The 23,889-nt window shown below is 40.2% G+C and overlaps 1 protein-coding gene across 1 annotated transcript in view; it reads right to left on the reverse strand.

The window, feature by feature from the left end:
- Positions 1–20,966, reverse strand: part of LOC122668108 (DNA mismatch repair protein MSH6) — a 34,461-nt gene extending 13,495 nt beyond the window's left edge. Inside the window, exons 1-14 of the mRNA XM_043864678.1 lie at positions 20,075–20,966; positions 18,920–19,016; positions 18,510–18,612; positions 18,381–18,434; positions 18,203–18,277; positions 9,096–9,164; positions 8,834–8,917; positions 7,763–7,954; positions 3,509–4,029; positions 3,297–3,426; positions 1,193–1,284; positions 672–850; positions 394–596; positions 196–297 (exon numbers count right to left, since the gene is read on the reverse strand). Of these exons, the coding sequence (XP_043720613.1) occupies positions 196–297; positions 394–596; positions 672–850; positions 1,193–1,284; positions 3,297–3,426; positions 3,509–4,029; positions 7,763–7,954; positions 8,834–8,917; positions 9,096–9,164; positions 18,203–18,277; positions 18,381–18,434; positions 18,510–18,612; positions 18,920–19,016; positions 20,075–20,930 (2,757 nt within the window). The 5' untranslated portion in view covers positions 20,931–20,966. The remainder of the gene's footprint in view (positions 1–195; positions 298–393; positions 597–671; positions 851–1,192; positions 1,285–3,296; positions 3,427–3,508; positions 4,030–7,762; positions 7,955–8,833; positions 8,918–9,095; positions 9,165–18,202; positions 18,278–18,380; positions 18,435–18,509; positions 18,613–18,919; positions 19,017–20,074) is intronic.
- Positions 20,967–23,889: the final 2,923 nt, after the last annotated feature.

Consider the following 23,889-nt stretch of genomic DNA (forward strand, 5'->3'; position numbering starts at 1 on the left):
CATCCCAACTAATTTCAAAGAATGAAAATTGCTGTAATTACAGTTCCGAATTCCAACTTCAGGTGGACATTTTCAAGCTCTAACCTAAGGAGATATAGAGCAAGAGAAGTGTACCAATTCATTCTACAAAATACAAGTATAAAAAAAAGGTCTTTCAGTAAGCAGGAGGCATATCTACACCTCATTCACTTTTACCTTTTTGGATGACCGTAACTCATAATCCCGAGGGACATTTCCTCGCAAGCTCTCAGGTACTTCTAGAAGATATAACTCTTTTCCAACAGTAACATAATCAATCTATAACAAGAACCAAAAGTTAGTTATCACTGACGCCATATTATACCCCCTGTATTAAAAAAGCAAGATCATGCATTTTTCTCAGGCAGCACTTACTGAACCATCCCCAAGTACTTTTCGTTGTTCTTTCAAGTGTTTTACCAAACTAGATTCAATCTCCTTAATTTGTTTGCAAGCAGAATCATATTCCATATCAACTGCTTCATGAGGTATAATGCGTCCAGAACAATCCGCTTCTGGCCAATCAAAAGCATCCTTGAAATGCTTTAGAACTGAATAGATGTCAGGAAGACCTTTACCTGCCATTTGTTGACAAATAACATAAGATACAATCAAAGTAATATCAGAAATACAGATTACAGAAATGTCTATACCAGGTGTTAATAAATGATGGAGTAGGCTAGACTCAACATTTTCCAATACAACATTAAGAGAAGAGCATGCTTGTATCATCACTTCACAACCACGAAGAGTTGCAAGGAACTCTTGAAGTTGTTTCTTTGCTGCATCTTCATAAAGAATTACTTTATTGGCATTCCTTCCATTAGCTTCACTGCATTGAATCCAAATTATGGTCCCAACGAAAAAAATATATCAGAAAATGGCATCATCAATTAGTATCCTGCATAAAAATATTACTGCTGTTTAGGCTGAACCAAGAATGGATTCAACTGTGATCTTTTATGTGCTACAACTGTGATTTGGTGTCCAGTGCAGTTGCAGTTATACAATCCACTTAGTTCATTTGGGCCAAAGAAACAATAATTTAAAACAGTTGCAGTTCCATTTTAAGATTAAACTGCTTTTGCCTCCACCAATTCCTTCCATCTACAGTAACTGGCTAACTGCACCACTCAATTGTGTGCCGGTCTTAAATCATTTCTGTTCCATTTACCTGCTAGCAAAGAGGCGTGTTAGTAACCTTTCCATGTCTGGAAGTTTAGACAGGTCTTTACGAAATTCAAGCATAGACGGCAGATTAACTCCCTGCACAGTTTAGCATAACTCATTAGCACAATTATGTTAAGCCTTAAAGCTGTAGAAAAAAGCTAACATCCAATAACCTAACATACATTGAACAAGATGGAAACCTGAATAGGCAATTGAAGCTAGCAGACAATTTAACCAACATTGCAGTCTGTGTAAATAATAACCCCATCAATACAAACTGAGATACAAAATAAGCACAAATCAAAAGTGCAACTTAAAATTTCCAAGAGGCATTTGGAGTCATCCTTAGGGTTAAAAATCACTTGTTTACAGGGAAAATCATGGAAATGTCCTACTAACCCAAACTCTCATTACAAATACCAGAAGGCCATAAGTTTCACAAGTAGCTAAAAGTCATTCTATGAAGCATGAGAATTTTAGATATATCAAGGAGATATCAAACAAATTATCGTATCTTATTCATACAAAGCAGGACAGAATCTGGATAAATACTCTAAAATACACGGAAGAGTGATTAGACAAACTGTGCAGACCAACAGACTAGCAACAATGCTCTCTACAGAAGAAAATGGGAGCCTAACATAGTAATAAGAAAAAGTAATAATAGCATTTCCAACATGATAATCAACATATGTTGCTATAAATTTTGTTCAAGGAAACCATAGCTATGCTCAAGCTCATCAGTTTGATATCGTGGATGATGCAGAATTATCCCCAAACTGGGCTTCTTTTATTAGGAATAAGTCTAGGGTTGGGGATATATATATGTTGGGCCTTTGATCCCAAGGGTTTTCTATGTAATAGGCCACTTTAATGAGCCTAAACTAGGGGTATATAGGTTGCATACGGGATTAGCCCAATACTTCATTTATTTTTATGTTCTTAATTGAACCGGTTCAAATTGGTTGCATCCAATTGGTTCAATTTAAGTGATCATGTGACTTAGTTAAGTAGTCATGTGATGTAAGTTGGGCTGGATTAGGACTCTATAAGTCCAGCCATGTTTTGAGTCTATTTCCTTTAGTATTTCAGTTTCCTAGTCAGTTTAAGTTACCTAATAGGTTAAGGATTGGGTTAGGCCTTTCCTTTTTAGAGTAGAAGTCTATTTTTGAGTCTTTTATATAAGGTTGTAAGGGGGCAAAGCCTTGAATACGAATTTGATTAATGAAAAGCTTTTGTTTGCTGTTTGCTGCCATTGTTGTTGCCCTGCTCTGTTGAATGTTGCTCCTTGTGAGTGTGCATCCTTGTGGTTCTATCAAGGTGGAAAGGGACTGATGGAATCTAGTTGACTCCTTACGCCGTGACGACTGGGAGGATCTTCTTCAATTCGAAGGTGGTTCTATCCTTCACATCTGTTCAAGCTGCTACCAGTGGAATCTCCAATAAGTTTGACACCCAATTTCTTCTTCTAACCCTCTAATCCTTTCCCCCAATCGATCCCCTTTAGTTGTGGTTTGAATCCCATAAACCCTAACTCCATTAAACCCTAGATCTTGCTGCCCAGCCATATTTAACCATTAGAATTACTTCAAATTCAAACCACAGCCTCTCCTTAACACCCCCTACACTCGACCCAAGCTGCTGCCCATATTTGTCCATCAAAACCCTAATCCCCTCATCCTTCATTAATTTTTCCAAATCCCATAGTCGATCTTGACTTACTGCCTAGTATTACAGAATTTTCAAAACACTTAAAACTCTATAATACCTACATTATTAGAGTCCTATAAACCTGCCTAGCCATACCCCCTAAGCCCCCCTTCCATTATCCTAACCTAACCCCTAGATTTGACCTAAAACTGAAATTCTGTCCTACTGAAACTGCAGAACCAACAGCCCCTTAGTTCCTTGTTATTGGTCCTGGTTTAATTGGCTTCTAGTAGGGCTTTACCCTATCCAGAACTACATTAGTGGATGTCTGATGGAAGAAGTCAATGAGAAATTTAGGGCTTTGAAGTTTGAATTATATATATGCATTTGCTACACATACCTCATTCATTAGGAAGCTTGATGATAGTTGAAAGAAAACCACATTATATGTCACTCACCTTCAGACCTGCTATGGCATCCTGGCGTTCCCTGATTGACCCTGCATGATACAGTGGTCTTGCAAGCCAATTTTTAAGCAACCGTTTTCCAAATGCAGTAACACAGTGGTTAAGTTGTGCATAAAGTGTCCTACATAGACAATTAAAACCAACTTAGAAGGTCATACAGGAGGGAGAGAGGGAAATATTATTCAAAAGAATGGAAAAGTTACCCTGAGGAACCTCCATTTCGGTTGTTTTCAAACATCTCAAGGTTCTCAAGGGCAGTTGCATCAAGTACCATATATGGTTTTTGAGAAATATCATAAAAACCTGAGCATGGAAGTAGTTCAAACTTCGCAAATCTAAGCAATGACTCGTCCAGAAAAGCCTGTCTAAGATAGAAAACACAGCCTCCAAATGCAGAAATTGCACAGCTGCCATTCTTGCCTGCACTCACTAACTCAGCCAAGACATCTGGTAGACACTCTGAAACCTCTGCAACATCAGAACCAGATCCCAATGTTGTTTGATCCTTAAGTTGCTTGTAAATATTTCTGACTTCTACAATAGTTTTCTCATTGTCCCAGAATTCCAGGACTGGCACCAAATTGTTGACTAGAGGACTCCTCGTATGTCTCATTAATATTGTCTCGGTCTCAGGGCTAAGAAAATTAGCAGGCTTTATAATTTCAACAGGCCTTAGCTCAGACAGTAGGCAACATAAGGAACTGCGCTCGGAATCATCTCCAAACTGGTCAAGAAAGGATAATTAGTCAAAGCGCATCATGTCCACATAGAGACATGCATACATTTCTTCATGCAAAATTACAAACAGAAGCATCCACACCACACATATATACAATAGTGATGAGATTAAATTAATACATATATACAAAGAAACAATATTCAATTAAACAATCAATAGTTTACATAGGTAAATGAAGACCTCCTTAAAATCAAAATTTCTGTAATATGGAGCAATATGTCAAAAGGTGAAAAAAGGTGAAGCAGATAAATCAACTACAGTTATGAAGAACAAAAGATAAGTCATGCACATGCAGCAGCTTAAATCCATCCAAGTAGGAGCAATTCCAAGGTTAATCCAACCAGATGATGAATGAATAAATTTATTGAAGTTGATGACCAGAAAGCATGCAGAAGACAACAAGAATAGACTACTCCACAAATAAAATGGTTAAGGATCAGTTGATTGATTATCACATCTTTGTAGAGCATCAAGAGATTACATGACAATGCATAGTTTTGAAAATCAGAATTGACCGAACAGTCAGACATGCATAGTTTTGACCAAAATCTATATCTTATGTGTACTTTTTATTGCCAACAGTTGACATTTATTACAGCAACAACAACTCAGACTTATCCCAACAAAATGGGGTCGGCTACATGGATCCTTGCCCTCCAATCAGCTCTATCCGAGGTCATACTTGATACAAAGCCTAAGTTATGGATGTCTTTTCTCACCACTTCTCCTAGGGTCATTTTAGGTCTGCCCCTGGTTCTTTTAGTTCCTTCAATCTGAATCAAATCACTCCACCGTATTGGAGAATCCAAAGGCCTCCGTAGAACATGGCCATGCCACCTCAAAGACTTTCTCGTAGCTTATCATATAAAAGAGCTACTCCCAAATCAGCTCTAATATGATCATTCCTTACTTTGCTCTTCCTAATTTTGCCACACATCCATCTCAACATCCTCATCTCCGCTACACTGAGTTTATCTACAATTCTACACGATACTTTGTAACTGCCCAACATTCTGCACCATACATCATAGCCGGTCGTATGACTGTCCTATAAAATTTTCGTTTAAGTTTTAAAGGAATACACCAATCACAAAATATTCCGGACACACCTCTCCATTTCATCCATCCTATTTCAATTCTTTGTGAAACATCATCCTCTATATCACCTTCTTTATTTATGATTGAGCACAGATACATAAATTAATCACTTTGTGGAATCTTCGTCTCATCAATATTCACCACCTCATTATCCATCCTAGTGTAACTAAAGATACACACCATATGTTCCTTCATTCTACTTATCTTAAAACCTTTTGATTCCAAGGTTGATCTCCAAAACTCTAACTTGGTGTTAATCCCTGCCTTTGTCTCATCCACCAAAACAATTTCATCAGCAAAAAGCATACACCAAGCAACCTCATCTTGAATGTCTCTAGTTAAATCATCTATGATAAGTGCAAACAAATAAGGGCTCAAGACTGATCCTTGATGTAACCCAATTGTAATTGGGAATCTACCTTGACCCAATTATAAATAGCTTTTTTCCTTTTACGCTCAGATTGTTATAAAGATCTTCATATTTATTCGCCCTTTTTTCCATAATCATCTTAGCTTCATTTCTGGCAAACTTATACCTTTTTAGATCCTCAACATCCTTCATCTTTTGTCATGTCTTAAAACTAGCTTTCTTAATCTTAATGGCTGCTTGGATCTCATCATCCCACCACCAAGCCTCCCTAGAGGAATGATGTTTTCATTTCAATTCGCCTAGGACATCTTTAGCTACCTTCTTAATACAAGTAGCCATCTCGTTCCACATCGTATTAGTGTCTCTCTCAAAGTCCCACTTTCCTTGTTTGACCACTTATCAGTAAACGATTTCAAGGTATCTCCTTTTAAGCTCCACCACCTTATCCTAGGGAAAATAAGTTCACCTTTTTTACAATTTTGAGTAATGAGGCACATATCCATGACAACTAATCTATGTTGTGTGATTAAGCTCTCCCCTGGTATAACCTTACAATCCTTACATAACAATCTATCAGACCTTCTAGTTAAGAAGAAATCTATTTGGTTACTATGATGTCCACTTTTGAAGGTAACTAAATGTTCCTCTCTTTTCAAAGTAAGTGTCTACAATGGATAAATTATAAACCACAACAAAATCTAAAACTGAGATCCCCTCCTCATTTCTCTCTCCAAAACCATATCCTCCATGTACACCTTCATAGCCTCTACGATCTCTCCCAACATGTCCATTCATATCACTCCTATAATAATCTTTTCTCCTTGACTAAAACCTTGCACTAATCCATCCATGTGTTCCCCAAATTGTAACTTACTACTATCATCCAGTCCTACTTGGGGTGCGTAAGCGCTAATTATATTGACAACCTCTTTCCCCAACACGAGCTTGATGGATATAATCCTATCTATAGATCTTTTAACATCCACCACATCATTAATACTTTAACCCCCGTACAGTTTAAAGTCATCCAACTCCTTATCTTTTTTTACCCTTCCATCTAGTCTCTTGAATACAGGCTATGTTAATCCTTCCTCTCCTTATAATACCTATCAAATCCAACAAATCCAACAAATCCAAATTTGCTTAAATCTGATTTATATTGAAGTAGTTATGTTTCGGTCAAACCTTATTTGGTGTGTGTGAATGCTGTTTAAAATCACTCTGAATGAAAATATTTTTTTAGACATCTAAACAAATGAATATTTTACTGTACTTTTGGTTTTTAGCAATGTTTTACCATATTATGATTTATGAAATTTTTAGATTTGAGAAAAACACTAGGATTTAAAAGTTGAAAATTGCACCTACCGCCGAAAATCCAATTTTTGTTCTTGAATTGGGGGGTTGACTTTTTATCCTTTTGGAATTTGATTCTTTAACTATTTTTATTAGATTCAAATAGGGGGTATTTGCTTATTTATGAATAATATCTTAAGTAAATGAACATTTACTTAAATGATATTACGCATAAATAAGTATTCCGTCCTAGTTTCTGGCCTGGTTTCTGACATTAATAACTGTTTGTCCTGGTTTCAAGCCAGGTTTCCTTGAGTTTCGATGGCCATGAGTGTTGAAACTTGTGAAATATGGGTTGTTTTGGTCGAAACAGGTCGAAACTAGTGACTTTTTAAACTCCACCCACATCTCATCTCAATTTCTTGTGAAACCGAGATATCTCGGTGATTTCGGTTGGTTTCAACCGAGTTCTCTTTCCATGATTTATAGTATGTTGTTCTCGTTCCTCCCTCTACATTCGATCCAAGTTTGGTGTTCATTCGACTAGCCACTTGTGAGCTCTAGCTGTTTTTCTTTGAGCTTCCAATTCTGGATTTCAGTTTCTATTTTCTGTCCTTGCTTGTTTCTCTCAATCTGACCATCATCTTGCTTTGATATTTAACCTGTCACCCCATTAGGCCATCCATTCTATATTAGTTTCATCTCCATCAGATATAGGGTTTGTCAGTTCTAACTCTATTTATTTTCAGCCCCTATTTCTCAGTTTTCTGGTTCACTGCAATTCTGGTTTTCCTGGGTTTTCTAGGTGTTTGTTATTTCAGCCTAGCATACCTCATCACTGCAATTCTTGTTTCCAAAACCATGTAATATATTTCGGTTCCATGATAAGAATGCCATATGTCATAGCAGTGGATTAGCAAAAGGAAGTATATGGATAAACTGAAGAGTGCCTACCTGTCCAAGCATAAACCTGCTTGTTGAAACATCAACCAAACAGACACCAACAACTATGCCCTCTTCTTGGTTCCCCAAAGTCTGGCTTTCAGTCACTGCCATCAGGTAAGAAGCATCAGGGGTGTTTGACAGCATCTCTCCTTCAGTCAGTGTTCCTTTAGTAACCACAGCACAAATTTCACGCTTCACAACCTTTGAAGACAAGAGAGCATTTCAGCAATTGATTTTCTTCAAACATGATAAATTCAACATCAGGTCATGTATCAACCATCAACATAAAATAAGACCTTTACAATTACAGTTGAGAAAATGCACACACAAAGAAACAACTCAACTCAACCAAGCCCAACTAAATGGGTTGGGCTAAATTGTTTTGACATTCAACTTTCTTTAAGGTCATATTTCACACAAAGAAAACACATAAAAATAAAGTAAGTGTATCAGACAAGGATATTGAGATGAATGAGTAGCAAAACAGAAAGATTACATAAGAAAGGAACAAACTTTAGGTAATTTAGGAATGACTCCAATAGGTGATAAGTTGAGAAAAAGCTACTTGAGGTGCTTTGGGCATGCACACACCATTGAATCTACTAGTAAGGGGCAGTGGCACTATGCGGGTTATCCTAATTCTCCAATTAATAACACTTTAGCACAACCAAAACATAAAAAAAGGCATACCCAGTGCATGAGGCTATCGCCACTGCGGGATCTGGGGAGGGTCATAATGTATGCAGCCTTACCCCCGCTTTGCAGAGAGGCTGTTTCCTGACTTGAACCTGCAACCACTAGGTCGCGATGGACCAACCTTACCATTGCGCCGAGGCACGTACAACCAAAACATGATCCAGATTAAAAGTAAACATTCTTTACATCATGACTAAAGGTGAACTTCAGATGATTTAGATCGTCTGATATGGTGAGGTTTGGGGCTAGAAGACCTTCTAGGTTAAGTACAATAATTGGATGCCCTAGACCCACCAGCATGTACCAGATATGTTCCGGTGAAAACTCAATGCTTGGAAGCATCTATCAATTCCTCGGAATAAAATGAAAAATAAACAAACTGACCTTATCTTTAGAACCCTTTTCTTTACGACGGAGCTCCAGCTGTTCAGGCGTTTCTGTTTGCTCTATAACAAGAACTCGGTAACCCTGCTTTGTCAAAACAGCTTAAGTAAAAGAGCTCCTCCAGAAGTATAATGTAGTCCACAAAGTTGGCCCATCAAATAGAAAAGGAATGCTAGATCTCAAGGAGAATTCTAAACAAGAATGTGTACACAGGAAAAAGAATAGAATAAAACACAAAGATTTAAAAGCTTTTCACAGCAACCTTTCTAGCCAATTTCTCCACATTCATTGCGAAGTTTTTTTCCGGAAATCCACAATGAGGTTGCTCTCCCTGGAAACATAAGCCCAAAGATAATCAAGAAGTAGCAGGAATACAAACATGTGAAAGGAGGGAAAACACAAATTATAGAAAGCACAAATTGTAGCTAAATTAAAGTACTTTTGATTCTAGCAAGAGTACAAGGATTAACATCTCTATTGGTGATGCAGGTTCATCATAGAAATTGGCTTATTTCTTTAGAAATAGGCCTAAGGTTGGGTTATATACATGTTGGGCCTTTGTTCTCAAGGGTTTTCTATGTATTAGGCCACTTTAATGAGCCTAAACTAGGGGTACATAGGTTGCATATGGGATTAGCCCAATACTTAGTTTATTTTTATGTTTTTTTAATTGAACCGGTTTAAATTGGTTGCATCCAATTGGTTCAATTTAAGTGATCATGTGACTTGGTTAAATGGTCATGTGATGTAATTTGAGCTGGATTAGGACTCTATAAGTCCAGCCATGTTTTGAGTATATTTCCTTTAGTATTCTAGTTTCCTAGTCAATTTAAGTTATCTAATAGGTTAGGGGTAGGGTTAGGCCATTCCTTTTTAGTGTCTAAGTCTATTTTTGAGTCTTCTATATAAGTTTGTAAGGGAGGCCAGCATTACATACGAATTTGATTAATAAAAATTAGCTTTATGCTTGTTGCCATTGCTGCTGCTCTTTGTGAGTGTATATCCTTGTGGATCTCAAGGTGGATAGGGTGGGTGGACTCCTGCGACTCCTTGCGTCTGTCCAGTACCGGGAGGTTCTTCTTCTTCTTCAATCGAGCTTCTTCAAGCTGCTGCTGTTGCCTCTGAAGGAGATCAAACCAGTAAGTAATCTTAGTTTCCTACATATATCCTTCCCCTCTTCATCCTCTAACCTAATCCACACACCCCTCCATCCATCAAACACTAATTTCCATTAAACTTGCAACTCCTACCTTAACTAGGAATCCTTCATAATTTCAGATCTGTCCATCAATTCCAAACCAAACTTCTAGTCTATAACCCCCACACCTCTCCCCACACTCGATTCAAAATCCAGCTCATAACTCCCACTCTATCCCCTCCATTCCTCCACTCCATTAAACCCAAAACCTGCAACTCAATTCTGTCCAGAATTGCAGAATTTTAAATGTAACCAAATCCAATTATTTTTATCCCATAATGACCTCCTAGACCTGCACATTAAAGCCATATAAGACCCATTCCCAAATTTCCATCCTAAACCCTAGAATTAACCTAAAACCTAGTGTTGTCCATTCGAACCAGTAACCCCTTTTGCTATTGATCCTGTTATCTGGCTCCTAGTAGGTCTCCTACCTACATAGGACTACATTAACTGGAGGATAAAAATCCCTCTTGTTAAGATCTCCCCCCATGTCCGACCACTCTGAGGTGGTGCCGCCGCCACCACCCAGGGTATCCCCCTCCCCCTCCCCCTCTCCTCACCCTTCTGGAAACTTATCATGGTCCGCCCTTTTTAATCACTCTACCCCTTCCCTCCATGAAGATTTCCCCCTCCATTTTGTCCCACCCACCATTATTTGTGGCTCCAAAGCGGCCCACTATGAAGCCAACCTATCGGTTGATGAAGCAAAAAAATGGGACAATTGTCTCGTTGGTCACTTCATGGGTACTAGACCCTCCCCCCCCCCCCTTCCCACTTGTCAAAGCTTCCCTATCTAAATAATGGAAAACTGGTGGTCAATTCAAATCTTACCTCTTGGATAATGGCTTTTTCATCTTCAATTTCTTCGACACTGATGACAAATGTAGAGTGCTCGAAGGTGGCCTATGGAATGTTGGTAGAAAGCAGATTTTTCTTAGGTAATGGAATAGGTATCTCCAGTTGAATCATCTGGATTTCAGCTCCCTCCCCCTCTGGGTCTCCCTAATTGGTCTTCCCCTGCACTTCTGGTGAAAAGAGGGACTGAGTGTGGTGGGATCGGTACTTGGCCAACCTCTCTACTCCGACGGGAAGACAAGAACGCAGGACCGGCTAACCTATGCTCGAATCTGTGTAGATGTTTTGGCTGATACTCCACTATCGACCTCCATCTTGGTCGTCGATGATGAGGGATTTTCCTTCAACCAGTAGGTCCATTTCGACTAGATGCCTCCTCAATGCAACTCTTGCAAGGTCTTCGGTCACCTCACAAACAAATGCCCAGCTGAGACCCTACCTAACCTCTCTTCCGTTCCACCTTGAACAATCGCCTCAACCCCCTCTACCGCCACCATCTCCCCTACTCTTGAACCTCCAGCAAATGTCCTGAACAAATCGCCTACTCCCAATGTTGTGGGTAACCCCTCTTTTGGCCTTCAATCCAACATTCTCTCTCTTTACCCTCCTCCTCTCCCTGTGGCCATGACCACCCCTCGTCCTCTTGCCCTTTTGATGCAAGTCCAAGCATCCGTAAGAAGAAGAGACAGCCCTAAGCTTAGGGCCGATTGAATTGAGGAGCCTTAGTTTGCCTTAGTTTTATTCTATGCTTAGTTTATTTTGTAACTTAATTTGAACCAGATTTTATTTTGTAAACTTACATTTACATTGAACCAGGTTCAACCTTTGGTTCAATTTAAGTGATTCAGTTCTATTAGTTAGGAGTTAGCCTATTTCTATTGGTCCTTAGAGGATCTTGTATTAGGGTTTGGGCTTTTTGCCTTAATATAGCTAAGTAAATCGTGGGAGGCTCCCCACTATTCATTTTGCTAAAAAAACTGTTTCCGCTTGCTGCCATTGTTGTTGCTGCCCAGCTCCCTTGTGAGTGTGCCTTGTGGAACTCAAGGTGAGGGATTGGTGGAACTCCAATCGACTCCCTGCATCTGTTTAGATCGGGAGGTTCTCTTCTACATCTTCTAGCTGTTGTTCTGCAAATCCAGTAAGTGTTTATCATTCCTGAAATTTCTTTTCCAGTTTCATTCCTTCATTAGAATCCCCTCATGTTTGGACCTTAACTTCTTCTTATCAACCCTTCCACTCGACCCTAGGTTCTGTCCCATTTCTTACCTCAAAACCCCATATTCCCATCATCTCCATTAAATCCCTAAATAACCTAGAACCTGACCAGACCTAACCTACCATCAAAAACCGTCCATATTAGGATCAAACCTCCCTCTCCCTATTTGGGAAACTCAATCCAAACCTTGAGCCAAACCCTCCATTATAAACCCTAAACTCACCACCTTCTCCTTTCCCAAAAACAAAACCCAAAACCCTAATTTTCTGATTTTTTATTTCTTATCCAAATCTCTCCAAACCTGGTTTATTAGCCTCCCCTAAACCTGCCTGCTTTACCATATAAGATTCAACCCCAATAACCCAAGCCTAATCCTAATTTGAAACCAGTAGCTTAACAGATTTTGCTTTACCTGGCTCCTAGTAGATCTAACATCTATCTAGCATAGTACTAAAACTCACGAAATTTCGGTCGAGATATCGAATATTTCGAGTATCTCGACCTGTCCGAAACGAAATGCAAGTCCGAAATGAAAAAATGCAATATTTCGGAAATTTCGGAAATTTCGACCAAATTTCGGAAATTTCGGTCATCTCGTTTCGGAAATTTCGAAAATCTCGGTAATTTCGGAAATCTCGGACATTTTTGGCATTTTACACCCACAGAAAATTACCATATTTCGACCGAGATTTCGACGAAAGTTCGGTATCTCGGAAATTTCGGTCAGACCGAAACACCGAAACGAAACGAGATTTAGTACCATGCTATCTAGGACTATATTACTTTTGGTCGTACGCTCTGGGACCAACGGTCACAATCGCTAGCTTGCCCTGGAAACATCCACTAGCATCTCAGACCTGAAGAGCTCTGGCCCCTCTGACGCCATCAATGCATCGCCTCTCCCTGGAGACGAAGTCCCCTGCCCTCCCGCCCATTTGTCGGTCGTTTCGCCATTTGTTGCAGCCTCTTTCCCCTTTCAGCTTTCTTTCTCGCCTTTCTTGCCTTTCTTCTCTCCCTCCTCTTCTCCCTCTATCGACGTCTTTATCCACTTCTATTGGGGGGCCACCACATCAATACTTGTCCCCCTTCCTCGAGTTGAACCACTTCTGCATCCCATACACCCACATCTAAACCGTCTCAGCCCTATCACTAGACCATCTCATACCCCTTTAAACCAGCCAAACCAGATGTATCTGTTGAATTATGTACACCAGAATACCCCCACTTTTTACCTCTTTATTGCTCTTTATTATTCATTCTATGTAAGGGCAATTCTATCCATGTAATGTTTTGGATTATTATAAATATTGAGCTTGGGGTCAGTCTTAAACATCCAAGCATTAACTTTTCCTAATTCTAATCTCATAACAGTATCCTTCTGAACCGGCAAGACCCCTTCTCTCAAGCCAATCGTGGATCAGAACCCACTCTAACCCGACCTGCAACAATCAGTCTTCCTTGCCCATTTTTCTGATTTCTCCCAGCCCTCGCCCTACCTCCTCAGCCCCCCCCCCCTTCAAACCTATAATCGTCGTGGTATTTCGACTACTCACCGTCGACCTGGCCTTGTGCGTGCTGCCCTTTCTCCCTCCCTTTTTTGATGAATAGTGGACTTATTAGTAATACTAGAGGGTTACCTCCCCCTCAAAACAATCAGAAGTCCATTCTCTCCTCAAATCTCTCCATGCCTCCATTTGCTGCCTCATTGAGAATAGGATTAAGGAATCGAATGCATCTCACATTGCCTCTGTCATTGCCTCCTCTTGGTCCTCTACTTTCATCTATGCCACCACCCAAATGGTCGTCTTTGGTGCCTCTAGAACCCTACCATAGTAATCAAGGCAACACCTAAGCGTCAAGGCTCCTTGGTCACCTTGTTATCTCGAAGGATCTTAAAGCTACCCTTTTGGAGATTTCAGGTTTCTCTCTTGGCTCTCTTCCAGTCAAGTATTTGGGCCTCCCTCTGATCCCCTCTAGATTGACCGTTCACCAATATACCCCGATGCTTGACCTTATGCCGCAAAAGGCTTCAACTATGGAAGGGTAAGCTCCTTTCCTATGCGGGGTGCCTTGAGCTGATCAGATCAGTCCTCTAGTCCACTTATCTTTATTGGTCAGGCATATTTGGTAACCCTAAATATATCATCTCAAAACTGGAACTGATTATGTGTTCTTTCTTTGGAAGGGTTCTGAGATTTCCAGATTTCTTCAACCTGTCTCCTGGTCCTCGGTTTGTCTTCCCAAAGCAAAGGGTGGATTGAGCCTTAGATGCATAAAGGACATGAATGCAGTTAGTACTTTATCAAGAAGATTGCCACCAAGATGAATAGTATCTGGATCGACTAGGTTTATTCTAGGTTTCTAAAAAACGACTCTATTTGGACTGTCCCTGTCCCTACTGATGCTTCTTGGGTTTGGAGAAAGATTGCGAAGTTCAGGCCCCTTGCTCTCAGTTCTATCACTTCCTTGATTAATGATGGTGCCTCTACTAGGCTTTAATTAAACCCTAGCATCCTGCTGGTGTCCTTCTCCATTTGGTGGGAGACAAAACTATTCATGGGTGGGGCTTTGACAGACACGCTAAGGTCTCTGTCATCCTCCGGGAGGCTCTTTGGATTCCTCCTATCCCCTCCCCCTCCCCCACCTTGTGATGCAGATTCATCACCAAATAGGGCTTGTTTCATTGGGAATAAGTCTGGGGTTGGGTTACATACATGTTGGGCCTTTGATCCCATGGGTTTCTAATGTAATAGGCCACTTTTATGGGCCTAAAATATGGGTATATAGGTTGCATACGGGATTAGCCCAATACTTAGTTTATTTTTATGTTTTTTAATTGAACCGGTTCAAATTGGTTGCATCCAATTGGTTCAATTTAAGTGATCATGTGACTTGGTTAAGTGGTCATGTGACAACTTAATTGGTCATGTGATGTAAGTTGGGCTGGATTAGGACTCTATAAGTCCAGCCATGTTTTGAGTATATTTCCTTTAGTATTCTAGTTTCCTAGTTAGTTTAAGTTACCTAATAGGTTAGAGATAGGGTTAGGCCATTCCTTTTTAGTGTCTAAGTCTATTTTTGAGTCTTCTATATAAGTTTGTAAGAGAGGCCAACATTACATACGAATTTGATTAATAAAAATTAGCTTTATGCTTGCCGCCATTGTTGCTGCTCTTTGTGAGTGTATATCCTTGTGGGTCTCAAGGTGGAAGGGATTGGTGGATCTCCAATCGACTCCTTGCATCGTGAAGATCGGGAGACCCTATTGTTCATCTTCAAAGCTGCTGCCATTGAAGACCTGCAACAAGTAAGAAATTCTGCAACTATTCTCCTTCCTTCTAGAAGGTCACTTACAAGGTGATTTTCGTGAGAATTCTGCCCAGCCAAATCTAACCATTAGAACCTGCTAAAAATTTGATCGAGTCTTCCTCAAACCCTAAGAGAGACTCGATTCAAATTTCAGCACCATCCAGCCAGCCGATTGTCTGAAATTACAGTTTTACCCCTCTCCTACTTCTACTAGGAAACCTCCATAACTTCGAATCTGTCCGTCAGTTTCAAACCAAACTTTCAGCATACATCCCTTACATCATTGTTGACACTCGATCCAAAATCCAGCTCATAACTCCCACTCTATCCCCTCCATTCCTCCACTCCATTAAACCCAAAACCTACAACTCAATTCTGTCCAGAATTGCAGAATTTTAAAACCTTCCCAAATCCAATTATTTTTATCCCATAATAACCCCCTAGACCTGCATATTAAAGCCATATAAGACCCATTCCCAAATTCCCATCCTAAACCCTAGAATTAACCTAAATCCTAGTGCTGTCCATTCGAACCAGCAACCCCTTTTGCGATTGATCCTGTTGTCTGGCTCCTAGTAGGTCTCCTACCTACCTAGGACTACATTACCTTGATCCTATTTGTTCTGCTCACCCAAGTATTCACAGAGCTCCCCTTGGCAAAGGAAACAAATTCATTTTGAACCCCTCTTCCTCAGGCATTTTCAGCTTGAAGTCTGCTTGGAACCTTATTGGATCAAGTGATGAAGCGGTCATTTGGTGCAAGGTAGTTTGGTTCCCTAACTACATCCCTCGGCATAGCTTCACACTATGGCGTGCTCTTCGATGTTGTTTGCTCACCCAGTCTTTCCTTATTAGCAGGCACATCCATGTCTCTCCCCACTGCATTCTTCACTGGAATGGGCAGGAAGATGTGGACCATTTGTTCTTCAGCTGCCCCTTCTCCACAAAGATCTGGTCTTGGCTCCTTGCTCGTTGCTGGCCAGTTCGTCGTCACATCCTTCCTTTCCATAGAATGGATTTGGGTTGATATGACCTTTGGAGGCTCCTCCATTTGTGATAGTGTAGGTAAATTAGCTTTTACTGCTACTATCCACCACATTTGACTTGAGCGCAACCTTAGAAGATGGACTTCCAACCCCAGATCATTTCATCAGATTTGGGATTCCATCTCCTTTGACATCATAAGCAAACTATCAGCTGTTCCTCTTTACTATATGGACTCCAGTAGGAATAGGCACAATGTATCTTCCTGGAATTTGCCCTTTTAAGGGTTGAAATTTTGTTATTTTCTTTGCTCTCTTTCTTTGTTTGTAATTCCCCTTTGGGGCTCTCTCTCCTTTTGGTTATTATAATTTTTGTTCATCAAAAAAAAAAGTACTTTTGATGCAATAGCACTTTCATGGATCGGCTCGAACCCATTTCAAAGCCCAGACCAAGAATTGGGTCTTTTTGATTTGGGTCTAGTAGGATATTTAGGGGTTAAATTGAGTTGATGTTGTAATCTTTTATTTTTTTTATTCTGTTTTATTTTGGTAGGAAGTTGGGTACGGTAGTACCAACTAGGAGAGAGGACTTGATTTTACTTGTATTTCAGTTTTTGAGTTTGGTTAGGAAACTTTATTTCCTTTATATATGTAAGCAACTTTTACGCAAAGGGAGATTGGAATGAATTGAGCCTATTTGTTAAGTTGAATCCTGTATGGCCAGGGGCAGCCGGTTGGCTGTGGAGTTCTCCCCCCCCCCCCCTTTCCCTGGTGGACTGAACAAATTTGACTTCCGGCACACTCACAAGCTGCTTTTGTTCAATATTTTGGGCAAGAGTTCTCCTTCCATAGGCGACCTAAACCCTAGGATTTGGTCCGCCTGGGTTAGTTTCAGAATTAGTTAATTTCCAAAGCTTTGTTTCGAAGGATTCTTGCTTGACTGTCAGAGTACATCGGACCAGCTATCTAATCCTGAAATCTCAAGTTGTTCCATGATCAAATGAGAAGAGTTCTTTCAATTTTTCTAAATCTGGTTGCTGCTGGTTAAGGAGCCCAGGGGTTGAAGACAACCTCAAATCGTAGGTTGTTTTCCAACCCTTCTTTCTTCTTTTTTTTGCCCTCAAAGTTACCAATCCCTTCTTCTTTTATCGTATTTTGTCCTTGTTTTATCATCCTTCCATGTTTGACCCTGTTAAATAATTATAAAATCTCTCTTACATCCTTTGTTCTACTAATCTACCAAGTGGTCCCTTGAAATTCCTAGTTGAATACCAGATTGCCATTACCTCCTAATAATTGGGCTACATTTCTTTGCTTCGGACCATAGCATAGTTATCATGGTGTCTAGGCAACCCAAGGCATTGGAGGGGGCCTAAACGCAAGGTGGCACCAAGAAGGCGCCAAAGGCGACTAAGGTGCTTGGACGCCTAAGCAGCATAGCAATCCCAAATGGGGTTTCCAAACCAGCAATTGTGCCAACTCTATTTGATCATCAGATGATTGTAGACTATACACAACTCATTCCAAAACCCCTTTACTCTTCCAATCATTAACCAGAAGTCGTTTGCCAAAGGGAGGAAGAGAAGTACAAAATTACAAGGCATAGGACCAACCAAAAAGTGCCCGGGGGAAATGATTGGAGTTTTATTTCTTCTGGAAGCAAATAAAATAAATAAATTTAAAACGAGAAAAGCATTTACAAGAAGATTTTTACTAGACCCTAGAGCCATCTCCTAGAGACATCATGTCATCATTGGGGAAAACCATCAGGAACAAGTAGGAAATGTTGCCATACTCATGCATACCTTCATGTACTGCAAATCAAGCTCTTTTGCTCCTATATGTGCATCCATTTCAAAAAGTTCATAAAATTTGCCCATCTGCTCCAAAATGATGAAAAGTTAAAATGATTATCCTTTTAATGACACTTATGGTAAGACTATAGAACATTTTTAATTCAGACTATATGAACCACAGCAATACCTTGAAAAAAAGAACTTTGTCCATATGGTTCGACTTGAACTCCCACCATTGCCTCTACAGGTTAAATAGCAAATTAAAACAGAAATAACAACAACCCCAATGAACCAACAATCTTTGGAAATCAATTACCTGTCCACCTGATAAACCCTTCAAGAAATCAGGAGGCAAGTAAACAGTCCTTGGATCATAATTCACATCCCCAGGAAGTCTCCTTTTAGCATCTCTGCGTCCTCTGCAGACAAATAGAGGAAATGATGATCCACTTAATGGGCTTGGAAAAGTTAGGAAGCAAAAGTGATATACTGATGGCCCTCAAGCTAATGCAACACCAAAGCAACCTTGGGCTAAAGTGATCGATGAGTAATAACGCCTGACTAAATCTCAAAACCTCGGACCACTAAGAATCTGCTAACCTTAATTATCTAAAAAGGGAAAAAGACAAGGAATCTAATAGCCTTAAAACATGGAAAGAGGTGCAAGGTAACAATTCAACCACTTCAGGGGTTGGGGGAGGATATTTAAGATATATGATAACTTACACCCCAAGGAAGCGAAATTTTTCTGCTTCCCGTGCACCAAATCGATCTGCAACATCATCTGCTAATTTGTTGTCAAAAATATGAGGCGGATGTTCTCCTGCAGTGAAACGTTTCCAAAATCAGTCACAGGGAAGAAGGAGACATTTTTCCATTTACATATTACGTGGACTAAAAATGAAGACCCAGCGCATTCATCCCATGAATACCAAAAGGCCTCCAACAAAACATGGAGGTACATATATTTGCATAGTCCGAAGTGCAAAACTCTGTGCATCCCAAACAAAAGAGAAGCACAATTTATGATACTTACCACCACACATTTTTGGAAATTTTCCTTTTTAGGATGGCAAGTACACAGAGCAACAGCATAGAGAAAAATATCTGTTCTTAGGATGACTAAATTAACTGAACACATTAATTTTAGTACAAGAGATCTCTGACAAGGAATTCATTGATTTCTCAGTTCACACTATAAAGAATATGCACTCATTTTCTAAGGTAGAATTTGTAATACTCATAAACTCAGTAGACTGCGACTACCTGATGTATCTTCATTCGATTTCCAGTTGTCTTTTATTTTTATTTTTCTCAGTAGACAGGAGCAGGGTTGTCCCAGCTAGCTGGAATACCAAATCTACTACTCCATTGATCCATTCTGATATGCATACAAGCATATCTCTAAATTATCTTCAACAAAATATAGTCAGGAAATGGAATGAACTGTTCTGGATTTTCCATAAGAGATTTTTCCCCACCCTAGAAGTAAAGGAGGTGGTGCATAAGATAATCGAAGAGTTAACACATACAACCAGTGGAAAACAGCTGGTCTTAATTGTGGTTTTCATTATATAGCACAAGTCATAGAAACACAATAGGATTAAAACTCTGAACCTGAAGAAAGATGACATATGCAAAAAGCCCACTAAATGGGCATTACAGACCGTAGGCAATAAATCAACATGCTTAAGAGAAACAGCCTCTACTATGCATAACCAAACTTAGGGGTATACAGTTCAGCTAGTATTATTCTTATAAGAACAACTTAGGACAATATTGCTTTGAATATACCTAAAGCAAACCCTTATTTTCAGTTCATCAACACCAAGATGGTCTAATTTATTCTCTATAATCCAAGGCCAAATCAAACGCACTTACTTTCAGCTTTATTCGCAGGCCCCACTAATTTGTTTCCATTGTCATCCAGAGAACCTTTTGAAACACTCTTCTGTACATTTCCACCACCCTTAATCTTCTTATAAGAACCCAGCTTTTCCGGTTCAATCATTTTTCTCTTTCTTGACCCCAAATTCTTGCTGTGTGATACTCTCGTGCTCTTTACTTCCTCTTCTTCATCTTCAGCAAAATCCATCTCCTCTGAATCGTCTTCAACCATCTCCTTCCCCACGTTCTTCCCCCAATCTTCATCAGTAGAATCATCTCCTATGCTTCCCTCTTCTGTATTCTCCTCCAAATCCAAGACTACATTCTCCAGAGCTGAATTTCGGCGTAACCGACGAAAGCTTCTTGGCAACTCTTCCACCCACTCAATTTTCTCTCTCTGAAGATCCAAAGCCTCCTCCTCAGCATCATCATACTGAACCAAATGTTTACAAGAAAGCTTATCGAATGACTTAACACAACCTTCGTACCAGCACTTGTCCAATGGCCAATAAACCTTTAGTTTCTTCCCGACAACCTCTTCTCCATACAATTTCTTCCCAGAATCAGGGGTCGTCATCACGTCTGGAGGAGATGTAGGAGGGGACAGATTAGTAGAAGGACCAATGACTAACAGGGGTTTCTTTTGTTTCGTCTGCGGAGTAGTGGTAGGAGTAGGAGTAGGGCTAGGGTTAGGGTTAGCTGGGTCAGCCTTAGGGTTTTGCTTTGAAGCAGCCGGAGAAGCCGAAGAAGGAGAAGTTGAGGTCTTGCTGGGGGAAAAGAATGTCGTGATTTGGCGTTGTTGGTTGACCAGCGGGGATCGGCCATTGCTGAGGCGACGTGATGGCGCCATTCAGATGACTGTGAGCAGCAGAGGAGAGGAGCTTTTTCTTGGGGGGGGGGGGGGGGTCTTAACCAAAGCAAAGATGGGAAAATCTTCAGAAGATCGAAGCAGGAACCTTGCTAGTTGTGGCAAGTGAAATGAGGATATAAGATTTGACGGGTGGCGGGAAATTGAGAAGGAAATACCAGGAAGTGGAACGGTTTCAGTTGCGGAGGTTTGGCGGGAACTTGGGCGCGTACTGCGCACCCTTCCTTTCGTGCTTACAGAGGCGCTCGTTTATTCTATTCTATTTTTGGGTTCTCTGTCTCCCTCTCTCTTGGGCCTTTGGTGGGTCGGGTGGGCAATTGGACCACCGACCGAACAAGTTGAACCAACCCCAACTCCGCGTTGGCTTGAACCAGGGAAAACCGGTTAGTGAGCTAGGCGAAGAGGTTGGTAGAGGCAGGGAAGGTTTAGGATGAGATGATTGATTAAGGTTTGAAACCTGACACTGCTACCCATTACGTCAGAAGGTTATTAAGGAGTAGAAAAAAAATTCTGATTTCTTAAGTCATCAAGCTGTTTGAGACATTTAGAGCCAAAGACCCTGTCTGAATGTCTGAAGCTACATAAAAAGGAATTGATGCAAGAAGCTGTTGAGTACTCAGATGGGATTCTTTGTTTCCCAACCAAGCCCTATGCTTTACACATGTTTGATTATGGGTTTTGGAAACCAAAATAAAGTGTATTGTTTGCTGAAGGAGCAGATGAAAGAGAAGGGCCGCCACGCTAATGGTGGTACTTGTTGCATGAAGAAACCATCAAGGGGATCATCCAGTGGAGTAGCCTGCACAAAGAAACAAAATAAGCAAGGGAGAGCCAATCTTCTCCAGCAGGGGACTCTCCAATGTCTAAGTCAAGTCTCTTCAGCAAAAAATAAAATATCAGAATTCAAGATGGTCGTTGTCTTCTATTCATGGTAGGAGATTCTATGACAGAATTCCTTTGGGAAAGTGTTTCCCTAGTTAGTAGGAGTTGTGAGTCTCCATATCCTCGCCCTGCGTGGGGGGGGGGGGGCATGCTTTCCTTATAGGACTGCAATGCTAATTGACTGTGATATATCAAGATTGGGATAGGCCATCTCCCACGTGGTGGAGAATATCCTTTTATAACTGAATCTCTTGTTCCGGGTTGGACGATATATTATGTGGGCTTGAGTCTCTTGACCCGATGGGCATACACCGGACCGTTCATGGTAAGTGCCACATGTCATGCCACCGTTGACTGGTCACATTTAGGTGTATAAGTACCTACAATCCCTTATTAAAACTAGATGATCCATAGTGGCTTCCAACCAACATTCCATACTTATACATGAAGAATTATGATATGGGATGAGATGAATCAGAAGGATTGTTGTCCAGGTGATAATTCTTATACCGTTTTCATTTGGGCCTTGTTTGTTTAGTGGGGACTTAGGTGGGTGGGGTGAGAAAATGTTGATTTGGCACTTCAAAATCCCACCCCAACCTTGTTTGGTTCATTTGAGTGGTAAACTTACACAAGCTTGGAGGACATCATTAATTGTTTTGCATGTTGATGTGACATTTCAAAATCCGACCCATTTGGTTACTGTTCATTGGAAATGTAACTTTACTTCAACATTTCTAGCCCAACAAAATCCCATTAACATGTGGGTCCCATCTTCCCAACAATCCCAGCCCACCTTCCCCTCTAAACAAACAGGGCCATGTAGATCATAAGACAGGAAAGATCAAAAAAAGGATTGTAAATATATAGAGAAGATAAGGTAATGAAAACTCCACAGCCGGATTACAATGAATTTGTTGCTCAAAAATGTCTCTACTACTAGTTCGCACCACTAGCTTCCTTTCAAAAATGTCTCTAGATGCTAAAATTCCTTGGTGGATATCATTATTATTATTATTATTATGTTTTAATATTTAGAAAACCCCTTGAAATTATAGATAAAGCTATCATTTTGGACCAGCTTCTAGCTTTATCTCCAAATATATGATTGTTCATTTCCTTCCCTTCATTCTACACTATGAGATGCCATAAGAAATCTATCTCCAAAGAATCAAAGCTTTGGAATTCAGATTTGAGTGTTAGCTTGGGTGTATATAAATCATCTTCAGCTCAGGTTGGGGAACCCATCTTTATCAAGTAATGTACAAACTATCTCCATTCAAATGGTTTAAGACCAAATTATCTGTCATCTCCATGTAGCAGCAATGACAAGCAACATTTACTGCTAATCCATTCCCTCTACGTTGATCAGATCTAGTATCACATGAGGACCCATAATAAGTCTTGTTTTCTACAATTTTTGTGCCAAGTGATGAAATTTCCGAAGAAATCTTGCCAAATCATTTTAAATTCCCAATCCATCATAATCCTTCCAATAAGCTCCAACTTATACTCCCGTTCATAGATTTATGATGTATTTTATCTAAGAACCATTATGGGTATCTACTATTTTATTATTTATCAAATGCCAAAGATAGATTAGTATGAAGCAAATATACTAATATAGATGGAATCATGGAATGTTCCCACTTGTGAACTATTTAATTAGCCCATCTCCCATGTTTTGTGGAATTTCATTTACTTTATGCCTTCCAAGGAAATCAATATGTTTTTATCAGCATTGTCTGGCAATTGGCAGTTCCATTGCCCCTATCTCTCATGTCTGCTTGAACTCAAACAACCTTATTCAGAAATCAAAACTGTGTGACAGTCACCAAGTCTTTGAATGGGAAAATATATCTGTGATTCCGTGGCTTTATTTGCCCCCACATCCTTCGGTCATTAAGGGGCTACCACAGTCCATCAGTTCAGTTTTGGGGAACTTGGCAGAGCCACGGATTGGGCTCCTCTACGGCTCAATGGTGGGCTCAATGGTGCCCCGGACATCTTGTGGCGTGGCATCAAAGCTCACCACGTGGATGAGCTCTCTTTTGAACGG

This window comes from Telopea speciosissima, chromosome 7, assembly GCF_018873765.1.
Source record: "Telopea speciosissima isolate NSW1024214 ecotype Mountain lineage chromosome 7, Tspe_v1, whole genome shotgun sequence".
Lineage (NCBI taxonomy): Eukaryota > Viridiplantae > Streptophyta > Magnoliopsida > Proteales > Proteaceae > Telopea > Telopea speciosissima.